Source organism: Xiphias gladius, chromosome 9 (assembly GCF_016859285.1).
Source record: "Xiphias gladius isolate SHS-SW01 ecotype Sanya breed wild chromosome 9, ASM1685928v1, whole genome shotgun sequence".
Lineage (NCBI taxonomy): Eukaryota > Metazoa > Chordata > Actinopteri > Istiophoriformes > Xiphiidae > Xiphias > Xiphias gladius.
The window spans coordinates 13273232-13286870 of record NC_053408.1 but is presented as its reverse complement, the minus strand read 5'-3'; the positions used below and the strand labels follow the sequence as shown (position 1 = coordinate 13286870).

General features: G+C 42.4%; 1 protein-coding gene across 1 annotated transcript; it reads left to right on the top strand.

Annotated features, from left to right (window-relative positions):
- The first annotated feature begins 752 nt into the window (after positions 1–752).
- On the top strand, positions 753–12996 carry LOC120794384 (ubiquitin carboxyl-terminal hydrolase 31-like). Its single transcript, XM_040135420.1, has 16 exons — positions 753–1286; positions 4990–5127; positions 5392–5480; positions 6751–6843; positions 7104–7239; positions 7610–7760; positions 7990–8170; positions 8258–8369; positions 8487–8581; positions 9192–9269; positions 9440–9569; positions 10106–10225; positions 10386–10611; positions 10733–10891; positions 10992–11144; positions 11236–12996. The coding sequence occupies exons 1-16, from the start codon at positions 753–755 to the stop codon at positions 12777–12779; spliced, it is 3939 nt and encodes a 1312-aa protein (XP_039991354.1). The 3' UTR covers positions 12780–12996.
- Positions 12997–13639: the final 643 nt, after the last annotated feature.

Sequence of the window (13639 nt, the reverse complement as noted above, 5' to 3'; positions counted from 1 at the left end):
GACGGGGGCACCGACAACGGGCACCTTTCACTTTGGCCTCTCGAAGAGATGCTCCGCGGCAGCCAAGCGCGAGGGAGAGGCGGGCTGTGCCGCTCCGGCCGGGGAGTTCCTCGGCTTGGCGGGGCTCCTGCGAGCGCGCCGACTGTGGAGGAGGCGATCTAGGGAAGACGTCCGCCGACCCTTCGGCTTTTCAGCATCGCCGTGGATTTGGTGACCTGAGGTGAAGGAATACCTCCGAAAGGGTGGAGCTGCGGTTTCTTTAATAAGTGATGAGGAGTCCCGCTCGTCCCTCTCTGCCTAATTGTGAAAGCTCGATTCGATGTTTAGGTCCGACGGACACTGTGTCCGCTGACACCGCAACCCCGACGCCTCGTTTTTCTCTCCGAACAATGACGCGGGCTGGGTTATTTCACCGGGCCGCCCGCTAGAGATGGTGGCCGCTGGCGGGTGCGGGACTACCCCAGGCATTCACGTAAAGCGCCCCGATAGTGGGGCTCTCCATGGAGGCTGTTTACGCAATCCGACGCAGTGTTGCAAGTGGGCCGATCTGATCCTACTCTGCTGTCTCCATGTGATATGATCCCCCAGAGCGGCCGGGCCTTCAGGTTTCTGTGAAATATGCCCAGGCCCCGCGTCAAACACCGAAAAGTGAAGGAGCTGTCATTGTGTGGGGACGAGGCCATGCTGTGAACAGGGGGCCCTCTCTGGATTTAAGGCGTAAAAACGCGAGGGGGGGGGCCATCGCACTGACCATGTCGAAAGTTGTCAGTAACAAGGAGAAGAAATCCTTCAGCAAAAAGCTGTTCCGGAGGAGCTCGGTCCGCTCCGTGGGGAGCTTTATGAACAGAGTTCTCCGGACTCTGTCGACTCTGTCTCACTTCGGCACCGACGAGCAGGCCGCCGAGGACGAGAAGGACGACGCAGCCTTGATCCCGACCACCACCGCAGGGTCAGTCCCGTCGGACGACAGCGACTGCGGGGGGTTCCCCTTCGGGGACAAGGTGCCGGGCGTCGCCGGACTCAAGAACCACGGCAACACCTGCTTCATGAACGCTATCTTGCAGTGCCTGAGCAACACGGAGCTCTTCGCCGAGTACCTGGCTCTGGAGCAGTTCAAAGGCGGGGAGACGACCGGCGGCAACGAAAAGGCCAAGTCTAACGGGGTGCTGGTGCAGAAGAAGGGCGGCCAGCAGCATGAGACAGGGGAGGTGACAGAGCAGCTGTCCGGCCTGGTCCGGGCGCTGTGGACCTTTGAGTACACACCTCAGCACAGCAGAGACTTCAAGGTAGGCCGGGTAGAGGTCCCAGCTGTTGGTCTTTATATGTCTGATAACACAGGTTCAAAAGCACCATTAATCATCACTGTATCTGCTTTTCTACTAGAATCAAGTTTACAGATCATTCTAATACCTGTTGTTTTTTTTGTTTTTGCTGAAAGTTGTAACAAACCGAAAGTTTGAGGAGTCTTCATCTTCTCCCATTTATCGGTTTGGGTCAAGTGTGTAGTTACCATCAAGATCCAGATCTTCAGGTGCCTCTTTTCCGCTGGCAGCCCAATCCTCAGCAGAAGAGTAGTAGAAGTCACCAGAGTTAGCATTGTTACAAATGACATCACTGGATACTCAGTAGCACTTCAGCCCCAGGTCGTGTCTTTTGTTTTCAACAGTTAAGGATAATACACGACAGGTGGGGCCAGTAGCATCTAAGCCAGCTATTTCTTGCAATAATTTGTGGAAAATTAAAAAAAAAAAAGTATTTTCTTCTGACAGTACTGACAACATCAAATGTAGATGCATTGGCCCTAGTGGTCAGTCTAAAATATGAATTTGATGACATTCCTGATATTCCTTCATTTGTCAGAATGACTGCAGAATTAAATGACCGGTTTGCTCGTCAACAAGCCTGTGGAGCAGTATCATTCGTATGGCATTAGAGTAGTCTGTTCTCTAATTCAAAAAAATAATTTTTAAGTCTGCATTTGGAGAGAATAAGGTCATTTTTGTCTTTTGTCAAGCTTCAGTTTTTCTGAAAGAGTCACAGCACAGCTCACAGTTGTGATTACAGTTTAGGTAGTATTTTTGCTGATAATTAGCCTTTTTATAGGAGAATGAATCCAAATGGAAGAGGCAAAGTCAGTGACCTTAGACTAAAACTCCTTTTTCTAAAAAGCTCTTTGAGCTGGTCAGCTGAGTGTTGAGTCCTAGAGCCAAGCTGTAATAAAATTCATCTGTTTTTTTTTTTTTTTTGAACTGCTTGATTGTCTGTCCCACAATCATCAGCTTTTGCTTCAGTCTCATCTGCTTTTTCATCATTTCGCCTCTTACAACAGTATCCCAGCATTGAAAAGTTTGCGTGTCACAATCACAAAGGTTTGTTTCTATTTTCTTCTTTCAGAAGTTCAAAATGCATAACGGAGAGGAGCTAAATTGAACAGGGCCATACAACACTTTGCTTATTCTTGACAGTGTTACTATTTCTGTCCATTTTTTTCTACCTTGGTTGCCAGCCAGAGCACAAACTGTCTGATTGGATATAGATTATTCTCTTCAGAGTGAGAGGCCTTGAATATGTTTAACTGGGTAGGGAAATAAAGTCCAGCTGCGGACTATCAAGTGCTTCAATAAAGAATGTTTATTAAGTTTAGTATCTAATTTGAATAAACTATAACCAAACTGTTGTTCATCAATAGCATAGTTCCTATTATGTTTGAGAAGGCATACAATAGATATTTTACTGACTTTCTCTCTAATATCTCAAAAAAATCAAATATCGGGATGGTTTGAAAGTATTCCCAAAATTGTCGGCTAAAAGGGTTGGCAAAAATGAGTTTTTGCTGTCCAACTTATACACCACAACCTTAAATGCTGCTAATTGGACTTTAGCGAAGCATGCTATTCTTGTGGTTTGCCTGCAGTACAGCTCAGCATGCACATGTGACAGTGTTGTGCCTCTTGCCTCAGACCACAATCTGAGCCTAAACTGAGAGCACTTAAAGATCATTAGGAAGACTTCCGTAATCGGAAACACGGGGGAATTATCCGCTGTGATTCAGAATCCATTTTCTTTCCAAAGAAATTGCTTTGAGGATTATGTTGTTGTACACCATCCAAACTGCCTAAGAGCACGGTCAACACAAACTCTCTCACAGATGACTAGGAGAGAAATTCATCATTTGTGAAAAGTGATACTTAATTTCATGATGTAATTGATGGTAAAACAAATTGAACATGATGGTAGTCTGTAAACAACACAAGGTAACTGAACTCCATTCTTTATTTTCCAGACTTTAAATGATGAACTTCAATCAAATAGACTTTTATTAATTAGTGTACTGTTTTATGATAATGATCTTTTAACCTGCTTTACGTCAAAATGCAGTCGATGGTTTTGATCAGCACAACTGTAGACTATGAAGACAAAAATAATGGTGGAATGGGTTAAAAGCGTCTATGCCTTGTGGTACCCATTCATAAAATCATTCTTGTGATCACAGATTTGGGAGGAATATAATAATCAGTTTCTTCGGAAAACTGTTGCTGTGTAAGATTTTTGGGATGGGATAAGGTAGAAAAGTTAAAAACTTCTTAATCATCTCCTTCTAATATCTAAAAAGATCCATGCTAGCCAAATGTTATTTTTCTCTGTCAGGTGATTTCATGGTAGTAATGATAAATGTCCTTTACGTTAATGAGTGACATTACCCTGTCTGTTGAGACAAAATTCAATTTTTTAATGTTTTACACGCTGAAGTGTATCAATTATAAAACATTTACATTTACATGGGTACTTAACAATCCCAGAGACTTGAAAGCTGCCTAAACAAAATAACCCATGTTGGCATATCAGTGTAGATATTTGGATCTGCTTGCTGCCAATCACCTGGTAATCACTCCCTAGACAAAATAACCCCATTAATATGCTACCATGTTAACTTATAACATAAGAAGACTTAAGTCTCTTCTTATTTATAGTTTATTTACTGGCAAGGAAAATGTGACAAACCAGTAAACACTTCAAAATGAATTTGAATTTATTGCAAATAACGGTGTTAAATATACTTGACATATTGACAATAGTAAATGTGTAATAACATAGTTGATGGTGTTAGGAAGAAATAAACATTTATTTTTCAACAATAGTATAAAATGTAATAGGTTTCTCATCTGATCCCATTCTTTCTTTTAACATGTATTCTCCATTACATTACTTGTAACTGAGTTCATAAACACTAAATGTTTGTACTGTTGCATTTTTCTGGAGCATCATCAATTTTCCTTTATTCACCAGAAAGAGGAATATACAAAGAAAGAGGAATATACAACATGAAAATTCGTAGGACACAGTTTTTGTCAAGGTGTGCTGTTTCAAAGAGATACTGAGATTTAAAACAGTGCATCAATAATATTCGGTCTGCAATTTCACTCAGTGTCTAGATCTCTAAATAGTTTTCGCCCTCTGATCGTCCCATAATCGAAGGAGTCTGCTAAGACAAGCTTGAGATCTACAGTAGTTTCATAAACAGACCTTTACTTAAAGACAGCCCAAAATGCTGAGGCTGCCTTGGTAATGCCTTCAAAATGAGGAAGACTGTCCCATGGGAGAGGCCGGGAAGGCACGTAGAGCTCAGTCATATCTTTGACCTTGTGTGACACTTGATAGCTGGTGAGCAGAGGTGACTTTATATCTGCCAGCCTGGGTGGCTCTGTAGAGTACACACTGTTGTCATCTCCAATAGCTAATTGTTAGTGAGGTTAAGCCGTCGATTTTCAGCCTGTGTCCTGGTTTTCAAAAGCTTTGCCACGCCTGCCTCTCGAACATCACCACCACCTCTGCTGACCTTTAGGATTGTGCTGATCGTCATCCTGGTCAAACGCACTGAATATTTTATGATCAGGCAATGTCGAAAAAAAATGGTAGCCTACTCGCTGCACTGCAAAACCACTTCTGTTTCTGGTGCGGTGCACTAAAACCCGTTGTTATCCGCTGCAGAATGTGGTGTCCAAGAGCGCTCTTCAGTTCAGGGGTAACTCCCAGCACGATGCCCAGGAATTCCTCCTTTGGTTGCTGGATAGAGTTCATGAAGACCTCAATCATATCGTCCACCCTGACAGCAGACCCCCCCAGAAGGTAAACAGCAACTTAGAACACAGATAAATGTTGTAATTGCAGCATAGGGTACTCCGTATTCAGCTACAGACCAGTATGATCTAAAGTTCAGGACATTTATTCAAGCTTTGACTAGATGCTGCCCCTTTTGTGATACCCAACTGATCAATATTTTAATAAACTGAATGTTGCAATACTATAAACTCTACTGCTGCTGTTATTTAACAAGCATTATGTTGTGCTTGTTTGCCAAATAATTGTTCAGTGTCTGTCTTATATTTCCAGCCTCCGGTAGAAGAAGAAAATGCCCCTGAAGGATCTCCGCTACCAGCACCTGGCTCTTTTGTACAGGAGCTTTTTCAGGCACAATACAGGTGAAATTTTCAACTGCTGGTACATAATCTGTTTATACCAAATGTAAATACTGAATAACTACCAGCTTACATTATTGTTAATTATCTGAAAATCGATGAGTAACAATCATAATTAGTAAAACAAATTCCACAACAAGACCTGTATCTACTACGACACCATATGCTGAAAACATAAAACACAGCTTTGTGATGAAATACTGCTAATATAAATGATCTAAAGGTTCACTTACTAGCTTTTTTTTCCAGAACTTTTGATCATATTCCACAGCCCTCTTCAGAGAAGGAAACTTATCGAGTGTTATCGAGTGACTGAAGTACAGAACTTCGGCCACGTGATAACACAAGTAACTAAAGTTTAAATTTCAGGGATATCAAGTCTTTTTTCATCAGGTGTACATGTTATTTTGTCTACCCCCTGTTCTTTTCCCATTATAGTAATCTATAGCACTAAGGTTTAAAATAATGCACCAATAATATTACATCTTTATGCACACATGTTCTTTACAGTAAACCTAACACTATACAGATGATTATTATGACCGGCTCACTACTAGAAGTGGATGTTATGTTTTTCATTTATATTTTCCACTCATTTCAAAGGAATCGTTTGACACTTGGGGTAATTTGCTGCTCGTTGAGAGTTAGGTGAGAAGATTGATGTCATTCTCATGCCTGTACCATAAATATGAAGCTATAGCCAGCAGCCGATTAGCTTAGCTTAGCACAAAGACTGGAAACAGGGGGAAACGGCTAGACTGGCTCTGTCCAAAAGTAACAAAATCCGCCTTACAGCACCTCTCAAAGTCACTTATATGTTGTTTCTTGTTTGTTTAATTTGTACAAAACCAAAGTGTAAAAACGACAAGTTTACAGGAGGTTATGTGCAGTGTATTGGCCGGGAGCAGTGACTTCCCAGAGTCTTGTTTTCACTGTGAAGTTCACAGACAAACAGTGGCGACTTCAAAATAGTCTTCAGAATGAAGTCCCCGCTGTGTTGTTTTCACATTAGAAAGTAAGTTGGTAGATTTTTTACCACTGGACAGAGCCAGTCTAGCTGTTTTCCCCTTCATTCCAGTCTTTTTGCTAAACTAAGCTAATCTTCTGCTTATATTTACTGTATGTACAGATAGGAGAGTGGTATCAATGTTCTCATCTAACTGACAACAAGAAAGTGAGTAAGTGTTCTTTCCAAAACACTGAACTATTCTTTGGAAATGCTATACTAATGGTACTCCAGCAGCATTGTTTTATTGTCATCATGTCTGTGTAGGTCCTCCCTGACCTGCCCTCACTGCCAGAAACAGAGCAACACCTTTGATCCTTTCCTCTGCATCTCACTGCCAATCCCGGTACCTCACACACGGTAAGGTGGCTCTGCATCTAGTTTCTGAGTAAGACAATATCTATCAGAAAAGAAAAAAAAAGTCCCTGTATCCAAAAATGCAATTGAGACAAGATACAGTCTGAACCAGCACTAAAAAGGGTGTCAAACCCAGCTTAGACAAACACCATGAAAGATCCGACAGCAGAAAGCTAAAATTAGAAGATGCCATCTATCTTTGAAACATCAGTCCAGCCGTGGTTATGAAACAGCCAATTAACTTCAGTCTTTCTGTGTTGCAGGCCACTGTATGTGACAGTGGTGTACCAAGGAAAGTGCTCTCACTGTATGAGAGTCGGGGTGGCGGTGCCTCTCTCTGGCACTGTGTCCAGGCTGAGACAAGCTGTGGCCCAAGAGACCAAAATCCCTGCCCAACAGGTGCTTCCTCATTGGAAACTTCCCTTTTTAAGGCCATTAATGTGTTGAAATTAAGATTAAAGATAGTGTGTGCTACTTTGAGGAAATTGGTTGGAGGAGTGTTTTCAGTTAGCCATGAGTAATTATGGTGGTTATGTTTGTATTTGATGTTTTTTCAGTGGGAGACAAAAATTATCCCGGTTGATTTTAGCAACATTTTATCATTTGTGCTATATAAATGTATGTATGTATCTACTATATATCTCTGACGTCTCTCTGATGTATGGCCTCTTTATTAAAACCTAATTGATTTTACTGGCTACTAATACTGATCAGTTGAATTAATCCAAATGCAACCCACACCCTGCTATTGTCCACGGTCTCCGCTCAGATCGTCCTCACTGAAATGTACTATGATGGCTTTCATCGCTCCTTCTGTGATGACGACGACGACCTTGAGATCATTCAGGAGAGCGACTCCATCTTTGCCTTTGAGACACCTGAGCTGTTCAGACCGGAGCAGATCCGGTCCAAGCGAGGCGGTACAACATCCTGTTTATTCTCCCAGAAATTAGTTTCGCTTTTTGCCTCATTATGGCAGTAGGAGTGGAGATTAGATTAGAAATGGATTAATACTGGAGAAGCTGCTACACACACTGACCTGCATGCTGGATTGATTTTTTTTTTTTTTTTTTTAAGCAGTTTACAAAGCAGTATATGGTTTTCACTTTTTAAAAGTTTGTAACTTTAAATTTTGTATGTTAATTTCAGGGAGCCCACATGCAAATCTAAACCAGAACAACTTGAAGTATGGCATGGATAATAACAGGATATCCACACAAATACAAGAGCCCACTACACCACCTCAGAGTCCTAATAAGAACAGTGGGCAGGCCGAGAAGATTGTCCTGCTGGTGTGTAACAGAGCCTGTGCTGGACAGCAAGGACGCAGGTACTTTAGGGAGCAAGAATATATAAGAATTTCAATCATTATCCCAAAGAATTCTTTAAAACCTTGCTGCTATTGTTTTCCGCGCAGGTTTGGCAATCCATTTATTCTGTACTTGGAGCGTACAGTGACATGGGATGTACTTCAGAAAGAGATCCTGGAGAAGATGCGACATCTTCTGCGCCCTGGAGTCTTTGTGCAGGTACATACTCTTAGTATGCTCTTCAGACTTATCCACACAGACCCTTTGATTTTAATAATCTTTAACATTATTTTAAAGTGTAATATTTTATCATGTCTTAATCTTGATGATCTGTAGGTAGGGCCCTTCACTTTGCGTGTGGTGGGAGTGGTTGGAATCACATATCTCTTGCCTCAGGAGGAACAGCCACTCTGCCATCCCTCTGTGGAGAGGTAATGTCACTTATCACCACAAGGGGAAGTGTTACCTCACTTGAGTTACATAAATCCTGCAGTGTGTTCAATCCACTTCAAGTTGATTGAAGAGCTACAGAATGTAGGCCGACTCTTCAGTGGTATTGATGTTGAAATATGTATGATAGCTTGTCTGGTTTTTATGGATTTTTTTCTAAGAAGGTGCTAACGTCTGTTGCTACTGCATGGATTTCTTAAAAATAAAGGGAATGAGAAAAAAATGACATTTGCTTCACAACTGCCACATTTAAAAAGAACAAACAAACAAAAAATAAACCCATAACCTTATTTGAGTTAAAGTTTGGCATAATATAGTGCTTGATTGGTAGAGACTTTAAATTTCCATTTATTATATGTCAGTTGGGTTTTTGACTCTAGGGCCTGTTAAAGCAATCAAGGATCCAGTGTGCAATTTTAAAACACACTTTCAAAACAATTTGTAGGTGTTGCTTCTAGTGGGAATCTCTAATGAAACTTACTCCAGTGTAGCTTCCGATTATTCTGTACAGTTATAACTTTGCATGAGTATCCGCTAAATGTCTAAAATCGGAAGTGTAACACAGGGTTGTCATAATCTGATTTTTAACAGGGCATACAAGTCTTGTGGTCCTGGAGGACCACCTCATGTCAAAATTGTTGTTGAATGGGACAAGGAGACAAAAGACTAGTAAGTGAGATCTTGCAAAAAACAATCACACACACTTCATTAAGGTCAGGGCAGATGTGTGATGTGATGTGTTGTGTCTTCTTTCAGATCAGTGTATTTTAACAAAAATGCATGTAATGACTGAAGTTCTATGTGATGCCTCTGTGACTTGTGCCATGTTATGCCCGCAGTCTGTTCAAAAGAACTGAGGATGAATACATCCCAGATGCCGAAAGTGTGCGTCAAGTAAAGGAGCAGCACCTGCAGCCTCAGACGTGTTCACTTGCCCAGTGCTTTCAACTCTACACCAAAGAGGAACAGGTAGACTGAGACATGGTTTCATGCAGTCTGTATTAGGGGTGAAGATATCACTGATACTAAATAAATATGTGGATTGAAGAAGGTTTTTTTGTTAAGTGTGTGTTTTATTCTTTGCCTTATGGTAACATTCATTGACAATTTCAGCCTGTCTCCCCCTAATACGTACGTTTCGAAATGCTTGTTCAAATGATTTAAGGGAGAAAGGGAAGGGTAACTGGCAGACGTGTTGTTAGATTATATTTCTATCCATTTGATCTAAGAGGTGATGCCAAGATGGGGTTGGTGTGGGCAGACGAGACAAGATTACAAACATTAGATGACAGTGCAATTGAACTTTTTTTACTAAAGGATATTGTTAATGAAATGTAAAAAAACGAAAAGAAAAGAAAATGCATCAATTCATACCCTTTATTAAACAAAAAACATACAAATATTTCATCAGATAAAAAAATAAAATAACACAGGAGAACATGAGCTACACTTACTCAATTTTAACTTACTCTTTAATAACAGATTTTTTCCCACATTAATTTCAGCTCGCACCTGATGATGCATGGCGATGTCCACACTGTAAGCAGCTTCAGCAGGGCAGCATCAAGCTCAGTCTGTGGACCCTGCCAGACATCCTCATACTTCACCTGAAACGCTTTAGACAGGTACAGTCTTGCAAAGGAAGGCGCCACAATGCTCAGTTTCCTAAAAGTAACAAAAAATATAAGGGAGTGAGAGATTATGTATTTCCATATTACTGTTTCGGAACTGCTTTAAAAGAACTTGCTGTCAAATTTAAAGCCATAAATGTGTTGCATCCTTCAGGATGGAGATCGACGGATGAAGATGCAGAACATGGTAAAGTTCCCGCTAACAGGTATGGACATGGCACCCCATATGGTAAAGAGGAGCCAGAGCAGCTGGAGTCTCCCCTCCCACTGGTCACCATGGAGACGGCCTTACGGGATGGGCCGTGATCCTGAGGACTACCTTTATGACCTATATGCGGTGTGTAACCATCATGGAACCATGCAGGGAGGACATTACACAGGTAACAGACCACCATACACAACCAATGACAGATGTCCCTGTGGTTGTTTTATTAACTGGTTTTGTTCTTATGAACGCTTTTACAAGATATTCATATTATTTTATTGCATTGTATCTTGTAGCTCACTGTAAGAACTCCATTGATGGACAGTGGTATTGCTTTGATGATAGTGATGTTCATCCCATATCTGAGGATGAGGTCTGCAAGCAGACTGCCTACATCTTGTTTTATCAAAGACGTGCCACAATTCCTTCTTGGTCTGCCAACAGCTCTGTGGGAGGTAATTATTATTGATATTAGGCTCCCCTACATACTATATATTGGGTGTAATCTATGGAATATATCATAGATGTTCAGACACTTTCTATTTGGGCCTTTAGGATCCACTAGCTCTTCCTTGTGTGAGCACTGGATTAGTCGGCTGATGGGTAGCCGTCCGCCTAGCCAAGCCTCATCTGGATCCTCCAGACGCACCTCACTGGCCTCCCTGTCTGAGTCCGCTGAGTTTGCTGGTGAACGAAGCGAGGATGATGGTGAGAGACACTCATCCAAAGACAGGCGATTTCATGAAAAGAATATTTCCAGGGGGAATCTAATACTAATGTGTATCTTTCTACAATGCAGGCTTTTCGAGTCGCTCAGCAGTGAGAGGCATGCAAAGACAAACATTCTCCTCGAGATCTTCCATTGCCAGTCCATTGGTACTTAGTGAAAATGGCACTAAACCATCCTGGTCTCACTCTGCTAAGCTCCAACTCCGTTCCAACTCTCCCTCACGCTTCTCCCTTGAATCCCACTCCTCCTCCCCGACTCTGGAGAGGATAGGAGAGGTGGTTGATAACAAGCTGTCAACCTCCTGCTTCACTGGGTCACCTAAGCCAGACAAACTGTCAGGGGGCAAGTCGGCCCTTGCAGCTTTGGATAGCAATCCTGGCAGTAAGAGGCTAATAGAGCAGGTTCACTCCAAGGCTGTGGCACAGGCAGAGCAGAGGAGCTCCGTCCAGGCTGGGGATAACAACAATGTTGTCACTGCTTCTGAACAGGTTAGTCCTCGACATGGAGCAGCTGCAAAAGAGCTGAAACAAAGAAATGGGGCTGCAGATAGCGCTGGTGTCAAAAGGGCTTCAGCAAAGACTGGGTTAGAGAGTGAAAGGAGTCCCAAAAAGCGTCCTGCTACCTCCTCTACATCATCCAGCTCTCTCTCTCCTGCATCCTCAGCCATTGACAAGTCACCGTCACGAACACAGACCAAGAGCGCAGCATCAGCCTCAAACCCCAAGGACAAAAGCGATGGACCTCCTAAAACTAGCAAGGCTGGTTCCTCAAGAACAGCAACCCCCTCCAAGAAAGGGTCATCTCAAACCCCCGAGGTATTACGTCCAGACTCTGCCCAACAGAGGAAGAGTGGGTCTCCGGGATTACAAAGCTCACATCCTCAGAGAAGGACATCACCTAGGGGTGGAGGTGAGAAAAGCTCAGCCTCTGGACGGACTAGAGCAGTAGACAGGAGCACTAGCCGTGAATCCTCACGGACGAATGCAGTTTCAGAGAAAAAGGTTAACCATGGAGGACCCCCCTCCAGGTCAGGTGCTGCTAGTAAACTGGAGGGCAGGCCGGGCCGGGCCGCAGAGAACAGGGCAATGGGCCGGAACTCAAGCAGTAGCTCCTCCATTACTAGTCTCCGATCCTCAAGTGTGGGTGTTTCCTCTGCAAGCGCAGCCCCACCATCAAAGGGACCTCGTAGGAACAGTAAGACAGAGGACAAGGGTTTGTCCTTCTTCAAAACTGCTTTGAGGCCCAAAGAGACCCGTAAGTCGGCTGATGGTGGGAAATCCGGGACGGGAGAATCTAAAGGAAGTCCAGAGGATAGTGCTGGGGATGTAGCTAAAGAAGGAATCTCACATGGAGTGAGCAGGAAAGCTCAGAATGTGGCTTCAGAGGCCCAGACTAATGTGACCACAGCCAAAGACAAGGAATCGTCTAAGGCATCCACTGCAGCTAAGCATTCACTGCTGCCCTCCACAAAGTCCAAGCATTCTGGTGCAGAAACGACCACCCAGTCCTCCACCAATGCAAAAGACTCTGCGAAGAAAGAGCCTACTAAAAAGACAATGCAGTCCAGGAAAATCCCCATCAACTCTACACAAACTAGCCAGAGGTCCAAGTGATGTTATTTTAAGGACCTGGTGACAATCTCTCAAGTGCAGCTCTTAGGTGTTTAAACCATCAAACTAGACTGAGTGTCTGACCAACATCTTTTAAAGCACCTGTAGCTTTTCAGTGGTTACTGAATACCAGCTGCCATTCTGGACACTTACTGTCCACATTGTTAAATAGTTATTTAGGAATGGATTTTAACAAAGCACTTTGTATGGATTGCATTGATTTTGAGGATTATTATACTGTGTTGTAAATAAGCATGGACTGCACATGTATTGAAATGATTGCCTTGTTCTGTCTGTAGCATAGTTGGGAAAAGTACACCTCAGTAGGAGGTGAAAATAAAATGACTTTGCACAAGATGAAAAGCAAGTATAATGGTGGAAAGAAACTTTTGAGATATATCAAACATGGACTACTCAGTCACCAAAGTAAGTTTGATGGCAATTTTTAACACACTAATGCAGTGAAACACTGAATTATTTCCAAAAAATCTTTATGTACAGCTCTCCTTCAATATTGAGAGCCATATGTCAACAACAAACATCAGTGCCTCAGATAATCATAGTGAAGTATTTAATCTAAATTGTATAACTGCAGGTGTTGATAAATTTATAATTCAATTTTAATATTTATTACGCACTGAAAATGTAATTTCAAGTAAAACACAATTAAGTCTATTTAACCCGAACTGCTGTTTACATATGCTCCCCTATGTAGTAATTGTGCGACAGCCTTTAAGAAAAATTTTGTTCAGCCAAAATCAGACTGTCATGGAGAGGCCGAAAAGTAGTGCAGGAATGAAGCATGTGTTGTTGGTGTTAATGTCTGGAGCCCTTGGTTTGTAATGGTTCTTAAATGTTTATGT

What these genes read in the sequence shown, in the direction of transcription:
- LOC120794384 (XM_040135420.1), top strand. Translation starts at nt 753, where the DNA reads ATGTCGAAAGTTGTCAGTAACAAGGAGAAGAAATCCTTCAGCAAAAAG. An exon ending in GATCCGGTCCAAGCGAGGCG is followed by an intron (nt 7,761 to 7,989) that starts GTACAACATCCT and finishes TGTTAATTTCAG; the next exon opens with GGAGCCCACATGCAAATCTA. An exon ending in TGCCAACAGCTCTGTGGGAG is followed by an intron (nt 10,892 to 10,991) that starts GTAATTATTATT and finishes TTGGGCCTTTAG; the next exon opens with GATCCACTAGCTCTTCCTTG.